Genomic DNA, 27,000 nt, shown 5'->3' with positions numbered 1-27,000 from the left:
ACATTTCACTTTTCATCTAAGAAGCTTCTTCAGTTCTGACTGACTGGGAGGGGGAGAAAGGAAGGATTTGTATTGTGTCACAGAGGACAAACCCAGGAGGAGGAGATGCCCATCTAAAAAGACACGGGGGGGGGGGGGTGGCTCTTTCAAGGACAGCCACCTCCACCTTCTGGACAGAGAGGAGCCTGGATGGAAAGAGGGGCCAAAGCGGCCATCTTTGCCAAAATGAGCAGCCCTCCCACAACAGAGGGGGGTGGAAAGGACCCTCCCACCTCCTGTCTACAACAGGGTCCTTTCAGCAGCCCCAGGAAGGCTCCACATCCCTTTGCACCCTGATTCAGCACCAAGTGAATGCAAGGAATATCAATCTTTCCATCCTCCACCACTCAAGTCAGAACTGGAGAAGCTTCTGGGGTGAGAAGGGAAATGTTTTCAAGGGAAAAAACCAAGAAAGTTCAGATCCCTTTTGGAAAAGCATCTTGTGGACGATAGTGACCTGGAAGATGGAGGCTTTTCATAAGAGACCCCTGGCTCCACTTTCCCATTTCGAAATCTTGGCAGACCCAGCCTGGACTCTTGGGAGCCTTAAAAGTCCTTAAGGGGGCATCTAGTCCACCCCTCCAGAGAACGATTCCAGTTGAGAGTCATGAGGACACAAAATGAAGTCCACACTGCCCTCCAGTCCTGGCATGAAGACCCCCTTGAAACTGCAACCACCCCCCTAGACTGAAGATCTTCCCCTCACTCACCACCTCTGCTTCTATTGGTGCGTGTGTGTGTGAATTGTTCCTCCAGACTTATTCTTTTAGCGAAGGGTGCTGGGGCCCCTCTCTTTGAGATGAACTTGTGGGGGCTACAAGGGGGTCTATTTGGGGGGGGACAGGAAAGAGGCCTTGAAATCAGGCGGGACTAGCCTGATTTTTAAATTTTAAATTTTTCAATTGTAATTTTATGGGGTATTTTATATGGTCAAATGGACGGTTTTAATTTCGGCCTTTTATTGAATAAGTTTTTTAATTGTTATTTTAGTGTGTATATAAATTGTTTTAATGTAGGCTGTACACCGCCCTGAGTCCTTCAGGAGAAGGGCGGTATAAAAGTTTAATTAAATAAATAAATAAATAATTATTCAAAGAAAGCTAGTGGGACTGAAGATTGGTGGGGAGAAGTTTGGGGTATCCAGGATAGGTGGGGTTGAAAGGCTGGGAGAGCCCAGGAGTATGGTTGTAGGTATCCTTATTGTGACACCCTCCCGAGATCCCCCCCAAAGGCCCCACCGGGATCCAAGTTTCCCTCCAGAGTTAGGCGGGCTGTTGGACCAGTTGAGTGTCTGCCTGCCTTTTTCCAGCCTGGGAAGATGGAGGAGGCCCATCAGGAAGCGTGTCCCCTTCCCCTCATTTTCTTCCCCCCCGTCCAGACCACCCACCAAGGGTGGATCCTGCTGGGACCAACAATTTTCTTTTATGTACACTGAGAGCATCTGAACCAAGACAAATTCCTTGTGTGTCCAATCACACTTGGCCAATAAAAATTATTCTATTCTATTTCCCATCTCTCCTCTAGGGGGCGGCATTTGGTAGCCTTTTGCCTCTTGTTTCCCACCCCTCCTCTGATAAGTGTGGCTCTCTCCTCTAAGAAGCCACTGGGAACTATGGGCCCTGGACTCCCTGATGGGTTCCTCTTCCTCCTCTCCACAGCCTATTTCTTGATCCAGGGGAGGTCCAAGAGCCACTTCCTCAGCCCACTTTGACTGCACCGTTTGGCACAATCTGACTGCCATCTTCTCTGTGATGACTCCACCCAGTCCCTCTCCTGAAAAAGGCCCTCTTGGTTATTTTGAACAATATACTTTTATTCAGGATTATATGCATAGAAAAAAACTTAATACAAATATCTGTGTGTGAATATATGAAAAAGACAAGGAAAAAAAGGGGGAAAATCTTTCCAAAAAAGATAATAGGAAAAAGAAACTTTCCTGCTTCATCCTCAACAAGCACATTCAACACCAACACTTTATTACGAAATAAACAGCCAGCTGCATCTTCCTTCAACCCATTTTTTCCTCTCTAAATCTTCAGTTCTCCTTATTGATCATCAAAGGGCCAGTACAAAATATAACAAAAATATCTGGGTGCCTTGTCTTACAACTGAAGAACTTACAATTGGAATAGGGCCTCTGGTGGCGCAACAGGCTAATGCAGCCTATTATTAACAGCAACTGCTTGCAATATTGCAGGTTCAAGTCCCACCAGGCCCAAGGTTGACTCAGCCTTCCATCCTTTATAAGGTAGGTAAAATGAGGACCCAGATTGTTGGGGGGCAATAAGTTGACTTTGTATATAGTATACAAATGGATGAAGACTATTGCTTGACATAGTGTAAGCCGCCCTGAGTCTTCGGAGAAGGGCGGGATATAAATGCCAAAAAAAACAACAACAAACAAAACAAATTGCATTTCCACTTGTGGTCATAAGTCAGACTTCCTGTACTCTACAAAACATTATATATACTCCCCACACACATATAACTTTTGTACAATCACTCTGGGAAGGTCCTAATGCTGCTTTGTGACCAAAACAAATTCACACTCCCAACATTTACACCCTTTTGCCTCATTGTGTACTCTGATGATATTTTGAGGTTGCTTCGGCAGGAAAAACGTGTTCCCGCTGAAAATATTTGTAGCATTTCCATCCTGTCACTGTTAAGTTTCTGGTGAACTGGAAGGTATGACTCTTGAAAAAAAATGTTTCCCACATTCTTCACAATTGAAGAGATTTATCTCTGCTATGGACTTTCCGATGCATTTTTAGCTGGGATTTTCAATGAGATGTTTTCTCACTCTCCACACACTTGTCCTGTGTGATTTTAGCTGTGCATGCGAAGTGCTGAAGGCTGGGCAAAACATTTCACACACTCGACATTTGTGTGATTATCCTCTGATGTGGATTCGCTGATGCTTTAAAAGAGTACCTTTCTGAGAAAAACATTGATTACACTCTAAGCATTTATAGGGCTTCTCTCCTGTATGGATTCGGCTATGACGTATAAGGGAAAACGACTGAATAAATGCTTTGCCACATTCTAAACATTTGAAGTTTTTTTCTCCTGTGTGAATTTTCACATGGGTTCCAAGGGCTGATGTGGTACTATAAAATCTTCCACATTCGTTGCATTGATGTGGCTTCTCCCCTGCGTGGGTTTTATGATGTATCGAAAGGCTTCCCCTGTGTCTAAAATATTTTCCACATTCTTCGCATCTGAATGGCTTCTCTCCTGTGTGGAGCCTCTGATGGTTTCCAAGGTGGTGTTTTAGGGAAAAACATTTCCCACACTCCCCACATTTGAATGGCTTCTCCCCTGTGTGGATTTTCTCATGGTTCTTAATCTCTCCTCGTGTAACAAAACTTTTCTCACATACCCCACATTCGTAGGGTTTTTCTCCTTTGTGCCTATTCTGGTGTCTCCGAAGCTCAGAAAAATCCATAAATCGTTTCTCACATTCTGGGCATTCATAGGGTTTCTCTCCCGTGTGAATTCTCTGATGTTGCACCAGGCTTGACTTCCAGGTAAAACATTTCCCACATTCGAGGCACTTTTCATTTTTCTCCCCTCGGTGTGTTTTCAAATGATTCTGAAGAGATACATTCAGGGTGAAACACTTTCCACAATCAAAACATTTGTAAGATTTTCTTCCCGCATGAATCTTCTCATGGACCCAAAGATTTGAGTTCTGAGAAAAACTCTTCCCACATTCCCAACACTTGTAAGGTTTCTCCCCTGTGTGAATTCTCTCGTGGTTTCTGAGAGTGGTTTTTTCACGGAAAAATTTCCCACATTCCAGACATTCATAAGGCTTCTCTCCAGAGTGGATTTTTTGATGTGTAAGAAGATGTGACATTCGACCAAAGGGTAAGTCACATTCCTCACATTTATAAGGTTTTGGTCCTGGGGGGCTTCCGAGACCTCTGATTTCTTTCCCAGAGAAGGATTTCACACTCTCCAAACTTTGACTGGATCCGCTTCCCACATGGACCTTCTGGGGGATCAAAACCAGGCACCAGAGAGGAAAGGATTTCCCGCATTCTGAGTATTCAGGGGTTCTTTGACTGTTTTGTGAAGGGCTGTTTGTGTCTGACGGGGGATCCAGGAGTTTCCCACACTCCATCCTTTTTGGCAATTGCTGCCTCACTCTGATTTTCCACCATCTGTGGATAGGTGACTTGCAGGTAAATCTTTGGTCACAACCTTTTATCTGCTGTTAGAAAGAAAAAGAAACAGAGAATATTTCCTTTTGAGAAATCACATCTTGCCCTTAGAGACCATGAAAGTCTTCCAATCCCACCCTCTGCCCAGAGTCATCAATAATACAGCTTTTGACCAACATGGGTTGGTCAAAAACAGATCATGGCACTTATTGCATTCTTTGACCAAACAACAGAATTGATGGAGCAACAAAACTTCATGGACACAATATACTTGGACTTCAATAAGGCATGTGACAAAGTAGACCACAGCCTACTTCTTGGCGAGATAGAAAAATGTGGGAGAGACAGCATCGCCACCAGATGGATTCATAACTGGCTGACCAACCACATTATTCTACGCTTATTCTCCAAACCAAGTTTTAACCAAGATTTGCTTACTCACCTATAAAGTTTCACTTAAAATTTCTCTGCGGCACTTGTTACCCCTCTGAATCTAGGCCAGGGATGATCCTCACTCCTGACTGGTTTGATCTAGCCTGACAAATTGGCCTTTTATGCAGGAAGCTGCTTCTCTATCCAGGCCACAATTTCCAAATTCTCTAGAACGACGTCCCGGCCAAGAACACCCCTTCTCCTCTCTGGACTTCAGGGTCCCTCCTCACTCACTGGTCTCCTGCAAAGAGAAATGAAAAGGGCTCTGCTGATGATTGTAATGATTGTAATTGTAACATAATCCATAACAGGAAGGAGAAAATAGGACTATTTTGTGAGTATACAAAATAACAGAGATAGAGTCGCAACTTTAAGAAGATCTTGATAAGCCAAAATGGAAGAAACCGGCAAGATGGAAGTCCATCCGGGACTGATGCATAGTTGTGAGTAGGAAAACTCAAATGTCAGATGGAGCAAAGCATGTGTGAAAAGGGCTGTTTTCTGCTCTCTTTGGAGGCTACAAAGCACAAAAATTCTGCTTCTGACGCTGCCTCAAATAGGCATTTTGAACAATATTTAAAATTATGTTTAAATTAATATTAAATTAATATTAAATTTAATATTAAATTAATATTAAATTTAATAATAAACATAATAATTAGTTTAATATTTAAAATTATTGAACATGTCCAGAAATATTTTACAAGGAGAGTTCTCCACTCCTCTGAATACAACAAAATACCTTATGCCACCAGACTTGAAATCCTGGGTTTAGAAAACTTAGAACTCCACCGCCTCCCGACATGACCTGAGTTTAACTCATAGAATCATCTATTGCAATGTCCTTCCTGTTGAGGATTACTTCAGCTTCAATCACAACAATACAAGAGCAAACAATAGATTTAAACTTAATGTTAACCACTCCAATCTTGATTGCAGAAAATATGACTTCAGTAACAGTTAATGCTTGGAACTCATTACCTTACTCTGCGGTCTCTTCTCAAAGTCCCCAAAGCTTCAACCAAAAACTGTCTACTATTGACCTCACCCCTTTCCTAAGAGGGCTATAAGAGGTCTATGAGGGGCGTGCATAAGAGCACAAACGGGCCTACCGCCTCCCGTTCCTGGCCTACCGCCTCCCGTTCCTGGCCTACTGTTGCTTCATGCTTATGCTTATGTATGTTATGACAAATAAATAAATAAAATAAAATATGTCAGGCAGCCTTATAGCCATCAGCTTGTTCAATTACCTGCTTTACAAGATTAGCTCAAAACTTCCTTAGAACTTGTGCTTTGTAAAACATTCACCAAAAATATCCAAAATAAAAGGAAAAGATTGCTTTTGAGACAAGACAAAGCTTCTGAGGCGAAGGCAACCTGAGCTCAATTCAGTCAATTTAAATCTGTTTCTTTCCCCAAAACTCTCCACCCCACCCCACCCCCGTTGCAACGAGGTCAGCGCGTTTTAATACCACACTAGAAATCTCAACAAATGTATTAAAGCTCCGCTTACTCCATTTCTCCAACTGCCCTTCCGAGATATGCATGCTCAGAGACCTCGTGCTCCGACGGATTACAGAGAGACCTTCTGAAAGCAACTTCCCCAAAGTTCCTTCCCTGATCCACCCGGTATCCACCGGGGAGGCTTGGCCGGGCGAGGAGGGGGCAGATCCAGTCCGGGGACGGAGCCCCCTTTGCCCGCCCCCCCCGGAGGGAAGGGAGGGATCTGCTCCCTGCAGGCAACACCAGAGCCGGATCTCCCCGTGGAAAACCCTGCCAGCCGAAGAGCGGGATCCGCAGCTCCCTTCCTCCTGGCGGGGGGAAGATCTGCTGGCTTGAGGGGCGGCCTGGAGGCCGGAGGGAGAGCAGCCCCACCTGACCTGCCCTGAGCAGGACCCAGAAGCCACTCCCGAGGGATCCAGCGGCGATCATCCAAGGAAGAAGCAAAACACGAGGCGAGAACCAGAGAGCCAGACAGGAGTGGGGAGGCGGCGGGGGGGGGGAGGTCTTATATACTCCTTTCTAGCTCCGCCCCTTGCCGTGCAGTCCCGCCTCTTAGGCTCCTCCTCTCCTCTCCTCCCCTCTAATCTCCCTTTCCAGCCAGAACCACGTGCTCCGAAACCTCTCTTCCTCCGATGGGCGTCGGTGTCGAGGGTTCCTCTGCCCATGGGAAGAGTGTCCCTCTCTGCCCGCTGGAAACGGGGCTGCCCTTCCTGCTCCAGTGTGCTTGTGTTAAGCTCTGCGGATGGGCCTGAAAGAGTTGCGCAAAGGCATCGCAAGAGTTGTGTGTGTCTAGGGCGGGGGGTGTGTGGTCCTGGATGGTCTCGGAGGTCGGTCGGTGGGTGTGCAGGGGATGGGGGAGGGGCGGAGGCGCACCTCGAGGCCCGATCTTGACCCGGAGGAAGAGCAGCTCCGCCTCCCTTTGATTTACGGGCTCCTCTTTCCTTCTATGTTGTGCCAAGGTGGGAAATCGGAGGTGGAAACCCCGAGTAGAAGGAGCCCGTTACACCAGTGGATCAGGGCTTGTTTCAGATGGTAATTCGCCGGTGTTGGAACCTGGGTTATCGTTTCCAGTTATTGTGCCCCTCGGAGTGGCAGGAAACGAACTTCTGTAAACTTTTGCTTTAATCGGGACTGGACTGTGGCTGTTGGTCAAAGAAGAGATCTCCAGGAGCATTAATCTTGGCCTTCTGCAGCGTTCATCCACTACCTTCGTATCTAAACCCTCAGGGAGGAGACTGGGAAAGGGCTTTGACTGTCTCTTAATAAAGGCAGCTTCTATGATGGACATCCTGTCTGTGTTTCATTTCTTACACGATTGGAACCAACCACTAAAGTGCATTTCAGTGCTGGTGAGTCCCATCAATCTACAACTGGCTTTTTTGGTACCTGTTAGAAGGCTTTGTTGGTATTCCCTCTTAACTGGATGGTAAACATTTTATTTTAACCTGTGGGAGTTTTTAATTCAGGTATCTTCAGGTCTTAGACTGGTCCACAATAGCCACTGGCATAGTGCTTGTGTGACCCTCCATTATGAGCACTTTAAACTAGCACACACTTGCCTCACATCAACTGAATTTTGGGTTGCCTGAAATGCAACCTGTTATCAATTAACTATTTACACCAAACTGATTACATAATTCAAAATCGCCTTTCCTGTGGCCTATATGTTCCAAGTAACCAAGTGGTCCAAGATAACCAGGAGTGTGTCAGGCACATGTAGGTAGCCTCCAATGATCTGCCTTTTAGGAGCAGGAGTCCATCCAAATCTCCTGGACATTTTTCCTAAAGTTCATCCAAAATCTTTTAATTCCACCCTGGAAGTCAGAAGTGTCCAGGTAGAGAAGAATGGAGTCAAAAGAATCAAGATGGCGGCTGTTTTAAAGGGCAACACATATAAAGTGAAAAAGCAGCAGGATTTTAACTGCAGAGCATGGCACAATCGGACAACCATCTTGGCATTTTTGAGCTCCCAGCCATGTCCTGAAAACACTTCACTTGATTATATTGAACAATAATTTTATTAAGGATTGTATATAACAATCAAAGAAACTTGATACAAATATGTGTGCGTGAATATATGAAAAAGACAAGTTGGGGAAAAAAAGAAAAATCCCTCCAAAAAAGATAATGGGAAAAATAGTTTCCTCTTCATCCTCAGCAGCAGATTCAACATCAACACTAAAAAAACAACCTCTACAATTTATTTGTCTCTAAATAAACAACCAGAGGCATCTTCATCCAAGTCTCACCCCATTTTTCTCCTCCCTGAATCTCCGGTTCTCCCTATGGATCAACAAAGCTCTAGTAGGAATTAACTAAAACACCTGCGTGCCTCGATTTATGACTGGAAATCCATTCCCAGTTATGGACATAACTCGAGGACTCTCTGTACTCTGCAAAACATTATATATACTCCCCAAACACTAGTAAGTCTTTTGGGTAATCATGCTGGTAAGTTACTCATACAGCTTTGTGAGCAAAACATCCTCACGCTCCCAACACCAAGCAATTGTAGGATTTCCCTTCTGTCACTGTGTGAAATTGCTGATGAATGGTAAGGTGTGACTTTTAAAAAAATGTTTCTCGTATTATTCACAACAGAAGAGATTTATCTCTGCTATGAACTTTCTGGTACATTTTTAGTTCTGATTTACAGTGAAAAGGTTTCCCGCACTCTGCACATTTGTGATGCTAGACTCCTGTGTGATTTCTGGTATGCCTGCAAAGTACTGAAGGTTGGGAAAAACAATTTCCACAGTCCAGACATTTCCCGCAACCCCAATGTGGATTCGTTGATGCATCACAAGAGAACCTTTCTGTGAAAAACATTTATCACAATCTGGGCATTTGTGGGGTTTCTTTCCTGTATGGATTCGGCTGTGAACTCTGAGGGAAGATGAATGAGCAAATGCTCTCCCACAGTCTAAACATTTGTGATTTTTTTCCCCTATGTGAATTTTCACATGACTTCTAAGGGCTGATATGGAAATATAAAAGCTTCCACATTCATTGCATTGATGTGGCTTCTCCCCTGTGTGGGTTTTATGATGTGTCGAAAGGGATTCCTTATGAGCAAAAGTTTTTCCACATTCTACGCAGCTGTATGGCTTCTCTCCCCTGTGAACCCTCCGATGCCTTCCAAGGTGATGTTTTTGGGAAAAGCGTTTCCCACATTCCCCACACTGGAATGGCTTCTCCCCTGTGTGGATTCTCTGATGATCCCCTCTCTCTCTCTTCGTGCAACAAACCTTTTCCCACACACCCCACATTGATAGGGTTTCTCCCCTTTGTGCCTCATCTGGTGTCTCTGAAGTTCAGAATAATACCTAAAACAGATCTCACATTCTGGGCATTCATGGGGTTTATCTCCAGTGTGTAGTTTCTGATGTCGCACCAGGGATGATTTCTGGGAAAAACATCTCCCACATTCGAGGCACTTTTCGTTTTTCTCCCCTGTGTGTGTTTTCCAATGATTCTGAAGAGATGAACTCCGGGTGAAAGAATATCCACACTCAAAGCATTTGTAAGACCTTATTCCTGCATGAATCTTCTCATGGATCCAAAGACCTGATTTCTGCGAAAAGCTCTTCCCACATTCCCAGCACTTGTAAGGTTTCTCCCCTGTGTGAATCATCTCGTGCTTTTGGAGAGTGACTTTTTTATGGAAAAAATTCCCACATTCCAGACACTGATAAAGTTTCTGTCTAGTGTGGATTTTCTGATGTTTAAGAAGGTGTGACTTTTGAGCAAAGCATAAGTCACATTCATCACATTTATAGGGTTTTAGTCTGGGGGGGCTTCTGAGACCTTTAGTGTCTTTTTCAGAGAAGAACCTTTCACTCTTCAAACCTTGACTGGATCCACTTCCCATATGGACCTTCCTGTGGGTCAAAAGGAGGGACTGGAGAGCAAAGGGTTTCCCACACTCTGAGCATTCATGGGGACTGCCATGCTTTTTTGGAGTGCTGCTTGTTTCTGACAGGGGATCCAAGAGTTTCCCAGGCTCCATCCTTTTTGGTAACTGCTACCTTCTACTGATTTTCTAATATCTGTTGATATTTGACTTGCAGGTAAATCTTTGGTCACAATCTCTTACCCACTGTTAGAAGGAAAAAGAAGCAGAGGAGAGTATTTCATTTTCATAAATCTCTAGTAGGCAAACTCTTCTGTTGTTGTAGTTAAACAAATTATGCCATCACTCAGAATCTTGACCGGTTTGATTTCTCCTTAACCGATTGGTCCTTTGTGGAGAAAGCTGCTTCTCCAATTCGGTCACGATTTCCAAATTCTCTAGGATGGAGTCCCGGTCAAAGGTTGGTGGGTTCTGATCCAAGAACGCCCCTTTCTCCTCTCTGGAGTTCATGGCCACATCTTCACTGGTCTCCTGCAAAGAGAAATGAAAAAGGCTCAGATGCCAACAGTAATGCTGTACATAGTCTACAAATGACCTGGAAGAGGGAGGAGAAAATGGAATTATTTGTTAATGGTACAAACAATGAGGTAGAATCATGATTGAAGATCTGATGTGCCAAAATGGAGAGACCTCTGGTGGCCTCTGGTGGCTCAACAGACTAAGACAGTCTGTTATTAACACAGCTGCTTGCAATTACTGCAAGTTCAAGTCCCACCAGGCCCAAGGTTGACTCAGCCTTCCATCCTTTATAAGGTAGATAAAATGAGGACCCAGATTGTTGGGAGCAATAAGTTGACTTTGTATATAATATACAAATGGATGAAGACTATTGCTTAACATAGTGTAAGCCGCCCTGAGTCTTCGGAGAAGGGCGGGATATAAATGCAAAAAAAAGAGAAACCAGCAAGATGGGGTCCAACCGGGACCATTGCATAGTTGTGAGTAGGAAGACTCAATGTAAAACAAGAGAGATCAGATGGGGAAGAGCATGAGTGAAAAGGGCTGCTCTTTCCTGCTCTTTTTGGAGGCTGCAAGACCACCAGGATTCCAGGATTCCTGGGACCCAAAGCTACTTTGGACAGGCGTTTTAAAATCACACAAGGCAACCTTCTGGCCATCAGCTTGTTCTAGGAGCTGCTCACAAGACCAGCCTCCAAACTTCCTTAGAGTTTGTGGTTTCTCAAACATCCACCAAGAAGCGGCTGCCACATCACAGCCTCTTCTGGGCAAAACAAGGAAAAAGAAAGTTCAGAAATTCTACCCAGCCTTTTAAAGAAGAAGTAAAGTAAACATTACCATACAAAGTATCTTATTTTTAGTCTTTTTCATCGAGCTCAAACAAAGAGGAACTCTTAGGATTATGAAAACATGAACTCAATTCAGTTAATTTAAACCTTTTCTTTTCCGCCAAACCCTCCCCTCCCTATTGCAAAGAGGTCAATCTGTGTTAAAAACCACATTACAAATACACCTTTTAAAGCTCCTTAAAGGAAATAAATAAAGGTTATTCTTTTATAAATTGTAACAAATGTAATACCAAAGTGTGAGACTATCTGTTTGCTGTTTTCTGACTATGCAAAGTGACTACAATTGGTAATGTAATCAATTGTGGAGACAATGTATTATGGCTTGATAAGAGCTCCCCAGGAGACAGAAACTTACGCCTGAGCTAAAAATCCTATCAGGACACAGGAACATCGGCCCAAGGTGAAAATTACAAGTAAATAAGAAAAGATATCAGAGGATGGACGGAAATTGCCAAAATGACCCTTAAAGGTGTAAAACAACTAAAAGGACAAAGGGGGTAAGGGGGGGATTTCTTAGGCGTGGCGTGCATTGTGTAAGAGTATAAAATGTGTAGCTTGAAAACTGCTTCTTGCGCTCTTTGAACTCAATCCAATTGGGAAGAGTCTAAGGGGCCGCGCTTGCAACCGCTTTTTTTTATTATTTTCATATTTTTTTACAATAAATCTTTGATTTTGTTAATCAGACTTGTCTTGGAGTTGTATCAAATTTGGGTTTTAAATCTCACATCTTTTTACTCCATTTTTTTCATCTGCCCTTGCTCAGAGAACTCTTGGTCTGACGGACCTCAGAGAGACCTTCTGAAAACAAACTCCTCTTGCGCGGTAGATCTCTCTTGGCAGGAACAGCGGCCTGGATGCGGGAGGGAGAGCAGTCCTACCTGCCCCGACCGGGATCCAGGAGCCTCTCCCGAGGGATCCAACGCCGATCCTCGCCGCGAGAAACGGGACACGCGGAGGGAAGTGGCGATCCAGCCAGTGGGAGGGGAGAGGCGGGGGCGGGGCTTCTGCTCTACTCTCGGGCTCCGCCCTCGATTTATAGTCACGCCCCTTAGCAGCCCCCTCTCCCTTCTGTCTTTCCAGATGGAACCACGTGCTCTGAAACCTCCGCTTTTCCTCCGCGGGACATCGGCGTCCGTAGTGCCTCTGCCCATACGGAGAGCGCCCTGCTGTGCCCGGGCGGGGCTTCCTTCCGCTCCAGCACCCCGGAGGGGAACTGAAGCTCCGCGATGACCACCCAAGAGTCGCGGATCGCGGCGTCTGCCGAGGCTGGAGAAGAGGGCCGGGAGGGGATGCGGAGGAGCCCGAGGAAGAGCCGCTCCCGGAGGGAAAGGCAGGCGCCACCCCGGACGCTCCGGGATCCCCTCCGCGGCTGAGACGGGACGGGGAAAGAGAAGCAGGCATGAGCCCTCCGTGCAGCCGCTGTTGGGAGAAGCCCCGAGCGGATCCCTTCTGCTGGACCCAAAGATCCCGGAAGAGCAGCTTGGCAGGTTTTCCCTAGGGAACAGTCTTTGGAGGGAATCCCTGGATGGAGAAAGTTGGAAGGAGTCAGGGGCGACGGAAACACCCGATGACTTCCCCTCCCCTGTCCTGTTGGAGGAGGACTCTTTATGGAGCCTGGCTGAAGATGGAAGATGGAACTGGCCAAGGGTGTCTTCCCGGTGGGCCTTCCTGGATAAGGGGTGTGTTTGTGTAAAGACAATCCGAGTCTGTCAGGAGCCCCACAACTCTTTTACCCCGCTCCCCTCCAGCCCTCTTTGCATTCCTAGTCTATGGATCCATCCATGGAGATCCCTCAACGAATAGTCCTTAATGGTACTACTCCAAATGGTGAGAAGTAAACTACCACAAGGCGTCTTATTGGACCTAGAACTCTTCAATGTCTTCATGAATGACTTACATGAGGGGATAGAAGGGGAACTCATCAAATTTGCAGATGACACTAAGCTGGGAGGAATAGCTAACAGAAGGCAAGCTCAAGATTTAAAAAAAGCTTGACAAACTTGGAACAATGGGCCCTATCCAAAAAAATAAACTTTGATGTGGAGAAAAGCAAAGTTTTACATTTAGGCAGGAAAAAAATCAACGGTATAAGTACAGATTAGGTGAGACCTGGCTCAAAAAACAGAAACTGTGAGAGGGACCTTGGAGTCCCAGTGGATGATCACTTGAATATGAGCCAGCAATTTTTTTATTTTTTTTTACATTTATATCCCGCCCTTCTCCGAAGACTCAGGGCGGCTTACAGTGTGTAAGGCAATAGTCTCATTCTATTTGTATATTTACAAAGTCAACTTATTGCCCCCCCCAACAATCTGGGTCCTCATTTTACCTACCTTATAAAGGATGGAAGGCTGAGTCAACCTTGGGCCTGGTGGGGCTTGAACCTGCAGTAATTGCAGGCTGCTGTGTTTTAATAACAGGCTTCTTACAGCCTGAGCCACCATGGCTCAAATGTGCAGCCGCCGCCAAAAAAGCTAATGCAATCCTGGGTTGTATAAACCCAGAATTAAGATCACATGAAGTATTAGTACCACTTTATAAAAACCTAGTAAGACCACACCTGGAATACTCCATACCCACAAAGAAGATGTTGAGACTTTGGAAAAAGTTCAGAGAAGAGCAACTAAGATGATCAAAGGCCTGGAGATTAAAATAGACAAGAACGGCTGAAGAGTTTGGGTTTGCTTATTCTAAATATTCTTATTCGTTCCCATCACCCATCTCTTTCCACTTATGACTGTAACTTTGTTGCTTGTATACTTCCGATTTATACTGATATTGTTTCCTGATTGTTTATTTGTACCCTATGCCTATCATTAAGTGTTGTACCTTAGAATTCTTGATGAAGGTATCTTTTCTTTTATGTACACTGAGAGCATATCCACCAAGACAAATTCCTTGTGTGTCCAATCACACTTGGCCAATAAAAAATTCTATTCTATTCTATTCTAAAGAAAAAAGGATTAGGGGTGACATAATAGCAGTATTCCAGTATTTGAGAGTCTGCCGCAAAGCAGAGCGGGTCAAATTATTCTCCAAAGCAGAACAAGAAACAATGGATGGAAACTAATCAAAGAAAGAAGCAACCAGGAATTAAGGAGAAACTTCCTAACAGTGAAGACGATTAACAAGTGGAATAGCTTGCTCTTAGAAGTTGTGGGTGCTTCATCACTGGAGGTTTTTAAGAGGAGACAGTCACTTATCTAAAATAGTACAGGTTCTCCTGCTTGAGCAGGGACTGGACTAGAAGATCTCCAAGGTCCCTTCCAGCTATTCATGTGTTGGGGGCGTGTCTCCTCCCCAAACCCCTAGAGAGCAGTGTCACATTGAAGCAAACATAATTTCCAAGTTTCTCCTCTTTGGTCAACATGTCTTTCCTCTCTTCTCCTCCTAACTCAGCCAGAATTTCACCTTCCTTCTGCAATTCCTTCTTGTTCCTTTCTCAGAAAAAGCCTCTGGGCAAAGCATGTCATCCCATTTCACATACAAAGCAAGTACAACTGCACAATATTTCAGTTTCAACTTCCCTGGGCATTTTGTCAAGGTTTACTTTACTTATTTGCTTATAGGCCATATCAAAGTGCAGAGTTCCAAACATAAATTATTATTAAAATCCGATAAAAATAATGTAAAATGAGATTGGAATAGAATACAATTTAAAATGAGATGAGAATAAAATAAAATAATTTAACAGATCAGTAAATAAAAATAATATTTCGGTAACTTCCTGCCCCCAATCACATTTTGTCAAGATATTTAAATTTATAACTGAAATATGTGTGTGTGTAAACAGTCAGAACAGTTACAGCTGATTGATTGAAGAGGGCTGGCCCTGCATGAGGCATTCTAAGCTGTGATTGGTTGGGTTGAGTGAAAAGGGGGAGGTTCCTTGTTTCCCGCCTTTTTGTCCTGTGGTGCTCGCTGTGATTTACCTCATGATGTTCCTGCTCTGCTGATTCACCTGATATGATCCTGTTTGCTTCTCATTTACTGTAAATATATTTATTTTTTTTAAAAAAAACACACACGCACAAGTTCCTGTCAGCGTCTCCAATTCCATTTGTGCAATTCCCTGACAAAAAGGTGCTTTTTTCAAAGAGTCAACTGGACTTTGTGATTTTTCTTTGAAGATGTTTCGCTTCTCATCTGAGAAGCTTCTGGATTGGAAACGTTTTCTAAGAAAAACCACAAAAGTCCAGTTGCCTCTTGAAAAAAGCACCTTTGGAATAACCATGACCGAGAATCTCCGTAGACAAATTCCCTGACACACTTCATCCCATTTAGCTTACGAAGCAAGTACAGGGAGTCCTTGTCTTAGGACCACAATGAAGCCCAAAATTTCTGTCAGATAGTGAATTTAAACTATGATTATCTTCCAGCCTAGGAAGTGAGCCAAGCCTTCATTTAGTATTATTCACCACTGGGGTGAACAATGTAAGAAAAATGCACTCTAGAGAAATTAAAATATGGTAGGATAGTGTAAATTCTTTTATTAAGGCTGAACGATAGACAAACATTTTTTCCAAAAAAACCAAAAAAAAAGCAACCCCTAGGCCAGAAGATTATGGACTTTCATACAGTTCCCATGGAAACAAAACTTCAATGAAACCTTAAAAGTTTTATTTGACAACCCTAAACAGGATTTCCTACCTCAGTTCAGAGCTGGGGACCCAGGTCCCTTCTGTCACTGTGTGAAGTGCCTGGTAAGGTGTGGCCTCTGAAAAAAAAAAGGTGTCCCTGCATTAAAAAAGGTGTCCCTGCATTAACGGGCCTCTGTGGCTCAGACTGGTAAGACAGTCTGTTATTAACAGCAGCTGCTTGCAATTACTGCAGGTTCAAGCCCCACCAGGCCCAAGGTTGACTCAGCCTTCCATCCTTTATAAGGTAGGTAAAATGAGGACCCAGATTGTTGGGGGCAATAAATTGACTTTGTATATAATATACAAATGGATGAAGACTATTGCTTAACATAGTGTAAGCCGCCCTGAGTCTTCGGAGAAGGGCGGGATATAAATGCAAATAATTTTTTTTTAAAAATTAAAAATTGTTCCCAACTGAAGAGGTTTATCTCTGCTATGGATTATCTGATGCATTTTTAGCTGTGATTTGCAATGAAAAGTCTTCTCACACCCCGCCCACTTGTGAGGCTACTCTCCAGTGTAATATTAGTTGTGCGCCCAAAGGGTTGAAGGTTGGGCAAAACATTATCCACAATCTGAACATTTATATGATTTTTTCTCCAGTGTGCATTCGCTGATGCTTCGAAAGAGTATCTTTCCGAGAAAAACACTGACCGCACTCCGAGCATTTAAAGGGCTTCTCTTCTGAATGTATTCGGCTGTGACTTGTAAGGTGAGATGACCGAGCAAATGCTTTCCCACACTCTAAACATTTATAACTTTTTTCCCCTGTGTGAGTTTTTATATGATTTCTAAGGTTTGATGTGGTACGATAAAATTGTCCACACTCGACGCATTGATACGGCTTCTCCCCAGTGTGAATTTGCTGATGTCTCCAAAGTACTTCCTTATAAGCAAAAGATTTCCCACATTCTATGTATTTGTATGGCTTCATGCTTGTATGGACCCTCTCATGCATTCCAAGGATGTGTTTTCGGGAAAAGCATTTCCCACACGCCAAACATTTGTACGGCTTCTCTCCTGTGTGGATTCACCAGGGTTGATTTACCGGAAGATTATTTCCCACATTCAAGGCACTTTACATTTTTCTCCCCTCCATGTGTTTTCCAATAACTCTGAAGATCTGAACTCTGGGTGAAACAATTTCCACACACATGGCATTTATAAGGTTTTTTCTTTTTCTCTCCTCTGTGTGTTTTCTCATGTTTCTGAAGAGTTGAACTCTGGGTGAAACATTTCCCACACTCAAAGCACTTGTAAGATTTTATTCCTGAATGAATCTTCTCATGGAGTGAAAGGGTTGAACTATGAGAAAAACTCTTCCCACATTCCCAACACTTGAAAGGTTTCTCTGCTGTGTGAGTCCTCTCATGCTTTCTGAGAGTGTCTTTTCTACGGAAAAATTTCCCACATTCCAGACATTGATAAGGTTTATCTCCAGTATGGATTTTTTGATGTTTAAGAAGTTCTAACTTTCGTTCAAAGCATAAGTCACATTCCTCACATTTATAGGGTTTTAGTATACCCTCCAAACCTTGACTGGATCCTCTTTGAAAATGGATATTCCTATGGGTCAAAAGGAGGGACCAGCAAGCAAAGGTTTTCCCACACTCTGAGCATATATGGGATGTTTGATGGTTTTCTGGAGTGCTGCTTGTGTCTGACGGGAGATCCAATGGTTTCTCACGCTCCATACTTGTTGGCGGCGGCTGCCTTGCGCTGATTTTCTACTGTTTGTCGTAGTCGACTTGCAGATAAAAGTTGGATCACAATATTTTATTTCTGTTAGGGGAAAAAAAGAAATGGAGAATATTATTTCCTTTTGAGAAAGGTAGGGAATCACAAAATCTTAGACTTGGAAGGGAGCATGAAGGTCTTCCAGTCCAACCCTCTGTCCAGGACCTCAGAACACCTGGACAAAATCTCCAGTGATGGAGCACTTACATCTCTTGGAGGCAAAATCTCCGGGGGCCTTCAGCCATTTCAGCCATCTGCCAGTGACCCCAGGCCTCGACTTCAGCCCGGTGTCACCGGTGCCACTGGGAAATGTGGCCTTAATCCCCAGATGGGTGGCCTTTGCAGCCTTGTGCCATTCTCCAAGCCACATGTTCCACACTGTTTCTAAGCAACATGGACCAAAGCATCTCTAAGCTTCTGCAGGATCCCCTGAAGTCAAATGCGGACTCTGCTGGGACTCCAATGGTCTCCCCTGCCCCCCGCAAGGCAAACCTGTGCTTCTTACCTGGGACTTCATCCACTTAATGACCAGTGAAATCATTACACTAACTGAGTAAAGACATCATGTGATATCTCACATAATGACCACTTTGCTAAAGAAGCGAGATTCCAATCCCAATTGTAGTCATAAGTCGAGGACAACCCAAAAGATTAAGGCATCACAGAAGCCAAACAGTCACTCACGCCCTCGTCACTTCCCGCCTGGACTATTGCAATGCTCTCTACATGGGGCTCCCCTTGAAGAGCACCCGGAGGCTCCAGTTAGTCCAGAATGCGGCCGCGCGGGTGATAGAGGGAGCACCGCGTTGCTCCCATATAACACCTATCCTGCGCGGCCTGCACTGGCTACCGGTAGTCTTTCGGGTGCAATTCAAGGTTTTGGTGACCACCTTTAAAGCGCTCCATGGCTTAGGACCGGGATACCTTCGAGACTGCCTTCTGCCGCCGATTGCCTCCCAACGACCTGTGCGCTCCCACAGAGTGGGCCTCCTCAGGGTGCCGTCGACCAAACAATGTAGGTTGGCCGCCCCCAGGGGGAGGGCCTTCTCTGTGGCGGCACCAGCCCTGTGGAACGAGCTCCCTCCAGGATTACGACAACTATCCGACCTCCGGACCTTCAGACGGGAACTGAAGACTCTATTGTTTCAGCGTGCAGGACTAGCCTAAGATAAAAGGTTTTAGCATATTTTAATGGGGTTTTTATAGGTTTTTATTTTTTAGTGACCAGGCCATGATATTATCTAGTTTTAATTGAGTTTTTAATGTTTATTTATTGTACTGTTTTAATATGCCTGTGAACCGCCCTGAGTCCTACGGGAGATGGTGCGGTATATAAGTTCGATTAATAAATAAATAAATAAATAATAAAGAGAAGGAAAGAGAGTTGAGGTTAGTGTAAGCAACCCATTTCTTCTCCCCTTTTCTTGCTTTTTCTGATTATTCCACTTATGAGCTCCATCTCCATCCATGACTAGTTGATCCTGGCTTCCTCATGACACGTTTCCTCTCCCTGCATGGATCCATTTTACAGCTCAGTCTCTTCCTCTTGAGAAGACCATGCAACTCTCCTTTGTGTTGTTATTTACTTGTTGTTTAAATTTATTTGCCACCTATCTCGCTGAGGGGCTAATTTGAGGCACTATGACAGTAAAAATGTTAAAAGGAATATGTGTAAATATAACAGTATCAAAGTAATGAAATGGTGAACAATGGGATAAACAATGAAGGTACAGTAATGTCAAATTAAAAGTGGACAGGGGTGGGGGGGCGAAGAGTGTAGGGAGCAGGTGGGCTTAGCTATTAGTCTAATAGCCACCTCCAGTGTAATACTCTGTCATTTGTTTTGGGATTAAGACAACACCATCTATGCCAGCCCTCTCTTCTCTCCAACTGCCCCACAGGGGTCCTTCAGTAGGAAGTGCCACACCTGCCTTGGGCAAGAAGGAACAGGAACAGAGCAGCTGCTGCCTTCTCCATCAAGAGTTTCCCTCCGGGGCCACATCTGGCTTCTTCTACAAACCATAGTTTAGCACAAGACACAGGACTGGCTGAATTGAGGTTATCCCTCTGCATTTCCTACCTGGATGGGAGAGAGGCTGGCCGATTTTCTGGGCCACCCCAGGCTACTTGTCTGATGCCCTGAGAACAACCAGGTCCAACCAAAAGGCTGTCTATATTAGAAGGGGAAGTTCAGTCAGGCCACCCTAAAAGAGACTCAAGATCAGAAGATCAGACAGAAATGGAGGAGGGGAAAATGGCTCCGATTTAGCATTTCATCCCAACAGCCAAGTTTTCATAAATGGGTCATGGCTGATCAAGGCAAATAAAGCTATAGAACAGGGGTGTCCAAACTACGGCCCGCGGGCCAACTGCGGCCCGCGGGTCAGTTTTTATTGGCCCGCAGCAAATTCTCGATGGACAGTGGGGTGCGGCCCCCGTCCTGGCCTCCAAGGAAGCCGCTGCTCGCCCGGTTGCAGATGCGGAGTGGCTCCGCTGAGGCGATCCCCGCCCACCCGGGGCTGCAGGCCGGCCATTCCGCCACTGTGCTGTAGGGGGCGCCCAGGACGCCCATGGCTCCAGCCCGGCCCACCAGACAGAGGAAGAGGCGGGCGGGCGGCGACGCCCATCGTCCCCACGCGGGGCTGCAGCCCCGGGAGCCAGGCGGGCGCTCTGCTTCCCAGCCCAGCGGGATCCTCTCTGGGCGCGGCGCTCTGCACGCGCTCAGGGGGCGCTTACTTGTCGCGGATGATGGTCTGCAGCTCCCGGATCTGGTCGTTCATGGGCAGGAGTTTGAGCTGGGCCGCCGCCGATCCCGGCCAGTCGTGACGCATCGCCATCGCGGCCGTGGCCCCCCCGGCGCCCCCGCCGCCCGCACAGCAGCCGTCCCCGCCAGCGCAGCAGCATCGGCTGCTGTCGGCGCTGCTGCTGCTGCTGTCCGGGCTCAGGCTGTCACCGCTGCCCGGGCCGGGGTCGGCGAAGCGCAGCTGCCGAGCCCGCCCTCGCCGCTCGCCGGCATCCGGCCTCTGCCCCGCCGGGCCCACCACGCGCCCGGTCGCGACAAGGCATCGCCTCCATGCGCTGCGAAGCAGCGCCGCAGCGCCCGCCACGCTCCGCTTTACCTCAGCCGCGGGCCCGTGTGCGGCCCGTGGCGGCGAGCTCGCCCGCTCCCATTGGCCGCCGCGCCTGCCGCTCCGCGCGCGCCGCCACTCGGCGTTCAGAGGAGGGCGGTGCCCGCCCACTCGCCCCTAGTTAGCCCGTCCCTTTCTGGCCTGGGTGGGAGCCGCGTGGCACACCTGAGTGGCTGCGAGGCGGTGCGGGCCTCGCCTGGGCCTCCCGGAGTCCCTCCATTGGCTGCTGTGTCTCCCTCAGTGGGAAGAGAGTTCATGACGGACGGAAAATCCCAGTAAATACATGCTGGTTGCCAAAAGCTTGACTTTTGATGTAACTGGGGATGCTGAAGGTCATAAATGCAAAGACTGGTGGTAAGTCACTTTTTTCAGTGCTGTTGTATTGGTCGCTAAATGAGTGGTTGCAAGCCGAGGATTACTGGTAGCCGCTGTCAGTATTTAGGTCTCTATGTATTTAGGTTTCTATGCCCATAGCCACATCCACTCAGTCACATGAGGAGTTAGCCACGCCCACCAGTCACATGACCACCAAGCCACACCCCAAAATAAGCCACGCCCACAGAACTGGTACAAACCCCCCCCCCCCGGTGGCCCGGGCCTTTGCTTATTTTTCTGTATTTGGCCCTCACTCAAAAAACTTTGGACACCCCTGCTATAGAGTGTTTCTCCAAAGTGAAATGAAAGACCTTATTTGACATCCTAAGCAGCCCCTCCACCCCACCCCCCGAAAAAAAAAAGCTGAATTGTGACATGGTTTAATGCTGGGGTATTAAACCAAACCCCAAATCCCCAATAAAGGATCCAAAGAATTTCAATTAAAGTTTAAGCTTTAGAACAGTTAAGTGCTAAGTGCTTCAGTTTACTAAACTGTAATTGCAACTGCATTACAAAGAAGGCATAAACAAGAAAAATTTGCACATATTATAATTTAAAATGTATCATGTGAAACAAGACCCAAGTTGGGCTGACACAACAGTTCCCCATGACTGGACAGCCCCATCATGAGCTGAGTCCCCAGGCAGCCCCTTCCGGCTTCAGGGGTGCAGCCACCCAGCTCTGTGGCCTCCAACTCGGCCAAGAGTAGCTTCTTCAACAAATATTGATTACAGGAATTACACCTTCACCCAGCGCCTTGGCAACATTGCTGTTTTGACCAAGAAAGATTAAAAAAGCTTATTCCCCAAACCAAGATTTATTTACTCACCTTTCAATTTATAGTTAAGAGGTCTCTGGGTTACTTGTTCCCGCTCTGAGTCAAGGCCAGGGATGACCTTCACCACTGACCAGTTAAATATTGCCTGACTGAATGGCCCTTTGTGCATGAAGCTGCTTCTCCAACCAGGCCAAAATTTCCAAATTCTCTAGATAGAACATGGTCCCAACCAAAGGCTGGTGGCTCCCGATCCAAAAACAACCCTTGTCCTTTGTCTCCTGCAAAGACAAATGCAAAAGGTTCAGATGCCGACAATAATCTATAAATGACCTGGAAGAGATGGGAGAAGATACAATACATATAACGGAGATAGACTCTTGATAAGCCAAAATGGAAGAATCTGGCAGGATGGTGTCCAACTGGGACGAAAGCATAGTGCTGAGTAGGAAAACTCAAAGGAAGATGAGAGATATTAGAGGGGGCAGAGCATGAATAGAATAGAATTTTTTTTATTGGCCAAGTATGATTGGACACACAAGGAATTTGTCTTGGTGCGTATGCTCTCAGGGTACATAAAAGAAAAGATACCTTCATCAAGGTACAACACTTACAACGCTTAGTGATGGTCATAGGGTACAAATTTAACACTTAATGATACAACACTTAATGATAATCATAGGGTACAAATAAGCGAATAATGAATGAAAAGGGCTGCTCTTTCCGGCTCTTTTTGGAGGCTACAAGGCCACCAAGATTCCAGGCTTCCTGGGACCCAATGCTACTTTGGACAGGCATTTTGGAAAATATTCACAATTATGTAAGGCAACCTTCTGGCCATCAGCTCGTTCTACTAGCTGCTCACAAGACCAGCCTCAAATTTTCCTTAGAATGTGTGGTTTCTAAAACATCCACCCAGAAGGCGCTAGCACATGACAGCCTCTACTGGGCAAAACAAGCAAAATATAAAGTTTAGAAATTATAGAGGCTCTCTCCTCTTCTTCCTCCTTTCCCTGGATTCTTCCTGGACCTGATGACACTGTCTCAGGGCTGGTCATTTTGCTTTGACTGTGCGATTGGACATGTACTTAGTCATGAAGGTCTCCTTTCTTCCCCCTAGACTTTGGAGTTTGAATGGGGAGAATGGGGAGTTTAGACTCTGGAGCTTAGTCTCCCCCCCCCCGACTCCCCCCCCCCAGATCCCCCCCCTGGACTCTGGAGCGTGGATGGGGGTAGCTGGGGCTACCTATCAGGATCGCCATACGATCACGCGTGGGCTTGGGTCAGCGTTTAAATGCTGCCCGGGATTAGCCTTATTTAGGCTAACCAGGTTAAGAGCAGCCCTATCCTGGATCCCTCCTACCCCCCCCATCCCACATACCCTTTTTGGGGTGTGAGGTGTTTAAAGGGGGAGGATGCTGGCAGCGGCTACTTTTTAACATCTTTAAAATCTTTTAATATTTTTACCATCTTGAAAGGGGACTGCATGCGAGAACGTCCATCGTCTTTTACCATCTGTGGGACCTATGTCATCGGCTCCAAATATGACTGCTTTATCATCATCTGCGGTTAGGGATAAACTCATTTTTGCGCCAATTATGCCCGACACGAGATATGATTTATTCTTCGTCAGAACTCCATCGTCTGCGAGGGTCCTCCGCCTCACAAAAATGGCCCTCTACGTTATCGGGGGCCTATCTCAATGACGGGTTTTGGGACCCAGAGAGATGGCATGCGTCAAGAAAGAACCTTTGGGGTTTTTTAGATAAACAATTTTTAAGGGGAGGGAGGGTAAAGATGGGTATCGGGGGAAACCCGTCGGGGAGGGAGCCAGTCCTTGCGATTGCTCGCGGCGATACTTCATCAGGTTCGGAGGTGAAGGGGAAGCCTCATTCTCCAATTCCAGAGGGTCGTTCCATCAGCACGGTAAGTGGGAGGGGCAGATATGGCGGAAGTGGGGGGCCATATCATGTTCAGGGGGTGCGCACTCGCTGTTTAAGAGCGATTGCGCGCTCCGGCCCCTCAGACTTTTCCCGTTTCCCGAGTGGTCAGTATCCCCAGGGCTTGGACCTTCGGCTGATGTTATGCAATGCTAGGTCCGTAGTGAACAAAGCCCCCCTGTATGATCTTATACAGGGGGGGGGCCTGCGGACCTTATGGGCATTTCAGAGACTTGGTTGGGCACTGAAGGGGGGGTTCCCCTGGTAGAGATGTGCCCACCGGGTTTCTAGGCATTTCATCAGCCGAGGGCCCAAGGTAGGGGTGGACGGGTGGCGGTTGTTATTAAAGAGAGTCTAGAGCCGAGGGAGGCCACTGTACCTCAGATAGCTGGTTGTGAATCCCTTTACGTGAAGTGGGGGCGTAGGATGCAGGTGGGCTTGTTGATCACGTACCTGGCTCCTTGCTGCGTGACAACAGCCCTGCCCGAGTTGCTTGAGGTGATAGCCGGGATGGCAGTTGATACCCCTAGGCTTATGGTCATGGGGTATTTCAACTTGCCATCGGCCGGTGTGTCGTCAACGGCAGCTCGGGAGTTCATGACCTCCATGACGGCCATGGACCTGACCCAACTAGTTGACAGCCCCACCCACGTTGGGGGAAGCACACTGGATCTGATTTTTGTCTCTGGATAGTGGTTGAATAATCTGGAAGTAGGAGAACTAGCCATTCAACCTTTGTCATGGTCAGATCATTCTCTCCTTCGTTTGGACTTTCGGACCACCGCTCAACACCGCAGGGAGACGGGGCCAATGCGTTGGTTCTGTCCCAGGCGACTGATGGACCCGGAGAGGTTCCTGACGGACCTTGGGCCATTCCCTGGTGATCTGGCCCACGGCTCGGCCGAGGAGCTTGTCGCAATCTGGGAACAGGCCGTGGCGGGTGCTTTGGACCGTGTCGTGCCTTTGCGACCTCTGACCCGGCGTAGGTCTCACCCGGCTCCCTGGTTTTCCGAGGAGCTGAGGGAGATGAAACGCCGGAAAAGACACCTAGAGAGTGCTTGGAGGTCCAGCCGTTCTGAAGCTGACCGAACACTAGTTAGGTCTTATATTCAGACCTACCTAGTGGCATTGAGGGAGGCCAAGCGGGCCTATGTTTCTACCCTCATTGCATCGGCAGATAACCGCCCGGCCTCCCTGTTTAGGGTGACTCGCTCTCTCCTTCACCAGGAGGGGCGCGATGATCCCTTACAGGGTTGTGCTGATGATTTTAGCAGGTATCTGTACGATAAAATCGCTCAGCTCCGGGACGGTTTGAACCAAAATTGGGTAGTTTCAGGCGAGGTGACGGAGGCTAGTCTTGTTGAGACCATCTGGAAGGAGTTTGATCCTGTGGCTCCTGAGGACATGGACAGGTTGCTGGGGCGGCTGAATGCCACCACATGTTTATTGGACCCGTGTCCCTCCTGGTTGGTGCTGGCCACCCGGGAGATTACACGAGGCTGGCTCCAGGGAATTGTCAACGCTTCCTTGGGGGAGGATGTTGTTCCCACCGCCTTGAAAGAGGCAGTAGTGAGGCCCCTCTTCAAGAAGCCCTCCCTGGACCCAGCTGTTTTGGGAAATTACCGTCCAGTCTCCAACCTTCGCTTTGTGGCGAAGGTTGTTGAGAGTGTGGTGGCACATCAGTTACCCCAGTACCTGGATGAATCTGTCTATCTAGACCCATTCCAGTTCGGTTTCCGACCCGGGTACAGCATGGAGACAGTTTTCGTTGCGTTGGTGGATGACCTCTGGAGGGCTCGGGACAGGGGTTATTCCTCTGCCCTGGTCCTCCTAGATCTCTCAGCGGCTTTCGATACCATCGACCATGGCATCCTGCTGCGGCGGTTGGGGGGTTTAGGAGTGGGAGGCACCGTTTTTCGGTGGTTCTCGTCCTATCTCTCCGATCGATCGCAGACGGTGTTGGCAGGGGGGCAGAGATCGACCGCAAGGCGCCTCCTGTGTGGGTGCCACAGGGGTCGGTTCTCTCGCCTCTCCTGTTCAACATCTACATGAAGGTGAGGTCATCAGTAGTTTTGGGGTGAGTTACCAACTGTATGCGGATGACACCTAGCTGTACATTTCCACCCATGACCATCCCAATGAAGCTGTCGAAGTGTTGTCTCGGTGTTTGGAGGCCGTGCGGGTCTGGATGGGGAGAAACAGGCTCAAGCTCAACCCCTCCAAGACGGAGTGGCTGTGGATGCCGGCATCCCGGTACAGTCAGCTGCAACCACTGCTGACTGTTGGGGGTGAATCATTGACCCCAATGGAGAGGGTGCGCAATCTGGGCGTTCTCCTGGATGGACGGTTGTCTTTTGAAGATCATTTGGCGACTGTCTCCAGGAGAGCTTTTTACCAGGTACGCCTGGTTCGCCAGTTGCACCCCTTTCTAGACCGGGATTCCCTATGCACGGTCACTTATGCCCTCGTCACTTCTCGCCTGGACCACTGCAATGCTCTCTACATGGGGCTCCCCTTGAGGAGCACGCGGAGGCTCCAGTTGGTCCAGAATGCAGCTGTGCGGGTGATAGAGGGAGCCACTCGTGGTCCTCATATAACACCTATCCTGTGCAGGCTGCACTGGCTGCCTGTGGTCTTCCAGGTGCAAGGTGCTGGTTACCACCTTTAAAGCGTTCCATGGCTTAGGACCAGGATATCTTCAGGACCACCTTTTGTTACCACATGCCTCCCACCAACCGGTGCGCTCCCATAGAGAGGGTCTCCTCAGGGTGCCGTCGGCCAAACAGTGGGGAGAGCATTCTCTGTGGGGGCACCTACCCTCTGGAACGAGCTTCCCCCAGGACTTCGACAACTTCCTGACCTCCGGACCTTTCGCCGAGAGCTGAAGACGTATTTATTCTTCCGAGCAGGACTGGCTTAACATGGGTTTTTAATTGGATTTTAAATGGGGTTTTTTATATTATATCATGTATTTTTATAATTTAATTTATAGGCCATATTGAATAAGTTTTTTAAATAGTGATTTTATTGTATTGTATTGTA

General features: G+C 46.9%; 2 protein-coding genes across 2 annotated transcripts; both read right to left on the bottom strand.

The window, feature by feature from the left end:
• Positions 1-1,864: 1,864 nt before the first annotated feature.
• Positions 1,865-6,600, bottom strand: LOC131192780 (zinc finger protein OZF-like). The gene is made up of 3 exons (XM_058172290.1): positions 6,154-6,600; positions 4,651-4,881; positions 1,865-4,258 (listed from the first exon to the last, which is right to left on the bottom strand). The coding sequence occupies exon 3, from the start codon at positions 4,166-4,168 to the stop codon at positions 2,933-2,935; it is 1,236 nt and encodes a 411-aa protein (XP_058028273.1). The 5' UTR covers positions 4,169-4,258; positions 4,651-4,881; positions 6,154-6,600; the 3' UTR covers positions 1,865-2,932.
• Positions 6,601-8,242: 1,642 nt separating this feature from the next.
• LOC131192798 (gastrula zinc finger protein XlCGF7.1-like) lies at positions 8,243-10,389 on the bottom strand. The gene has a single exon (XM_058172326.1). The coding sequence runs from the start codon at positions 10,150-10,152 to the stop codon at positions 9,235-9,237; it is 918 nt and encodes a 305-aa protein (XP_058028309.1). The 5' UTR covers positions 10,153-10,389; the 3' UTR covers positions 8,243-9,234.
• Between the last annotated feature and the right edge of the window lie 16,611 nt (positions 10,390-27,000).

This window comes from Ahaetulla prasina, chromosome 2, assembly GCF_028640845.1.
Source record: "Ahaetulla prasina isolate Xishuangbanna chromosome 2, ASM2864084v1, whole genome shotgun sequence".
NCBI lineage: Eukaryota > Metazoa > Chordata > Lepidosauria > Squamata > Colubridae > Ahaetulla > Ahaetulla prasina.
Note: the sequence above shows the minus strand (reverse complement) of the source record. Positions and strands in the feature narration are given on the sequence as shown.

What these genes read in the sequence shown, in the direction of transcription:
- LOC131192780 (XM_058172290.1), bottom strand. Translation starts at nt 4,168, where the DNA reads ATGGAGTGTGGGAAACTCCTGGATCCCCCGTCAGACACAAACAGCCCT.
- LOC131192798 (XM_058172326.1), bottom strand. Translation starts at nt 10,152, where the DNA reads ATGGAGCCTGGGAAACTCTTGGATCCCCTGTCAGAAACAAGCAGCACT.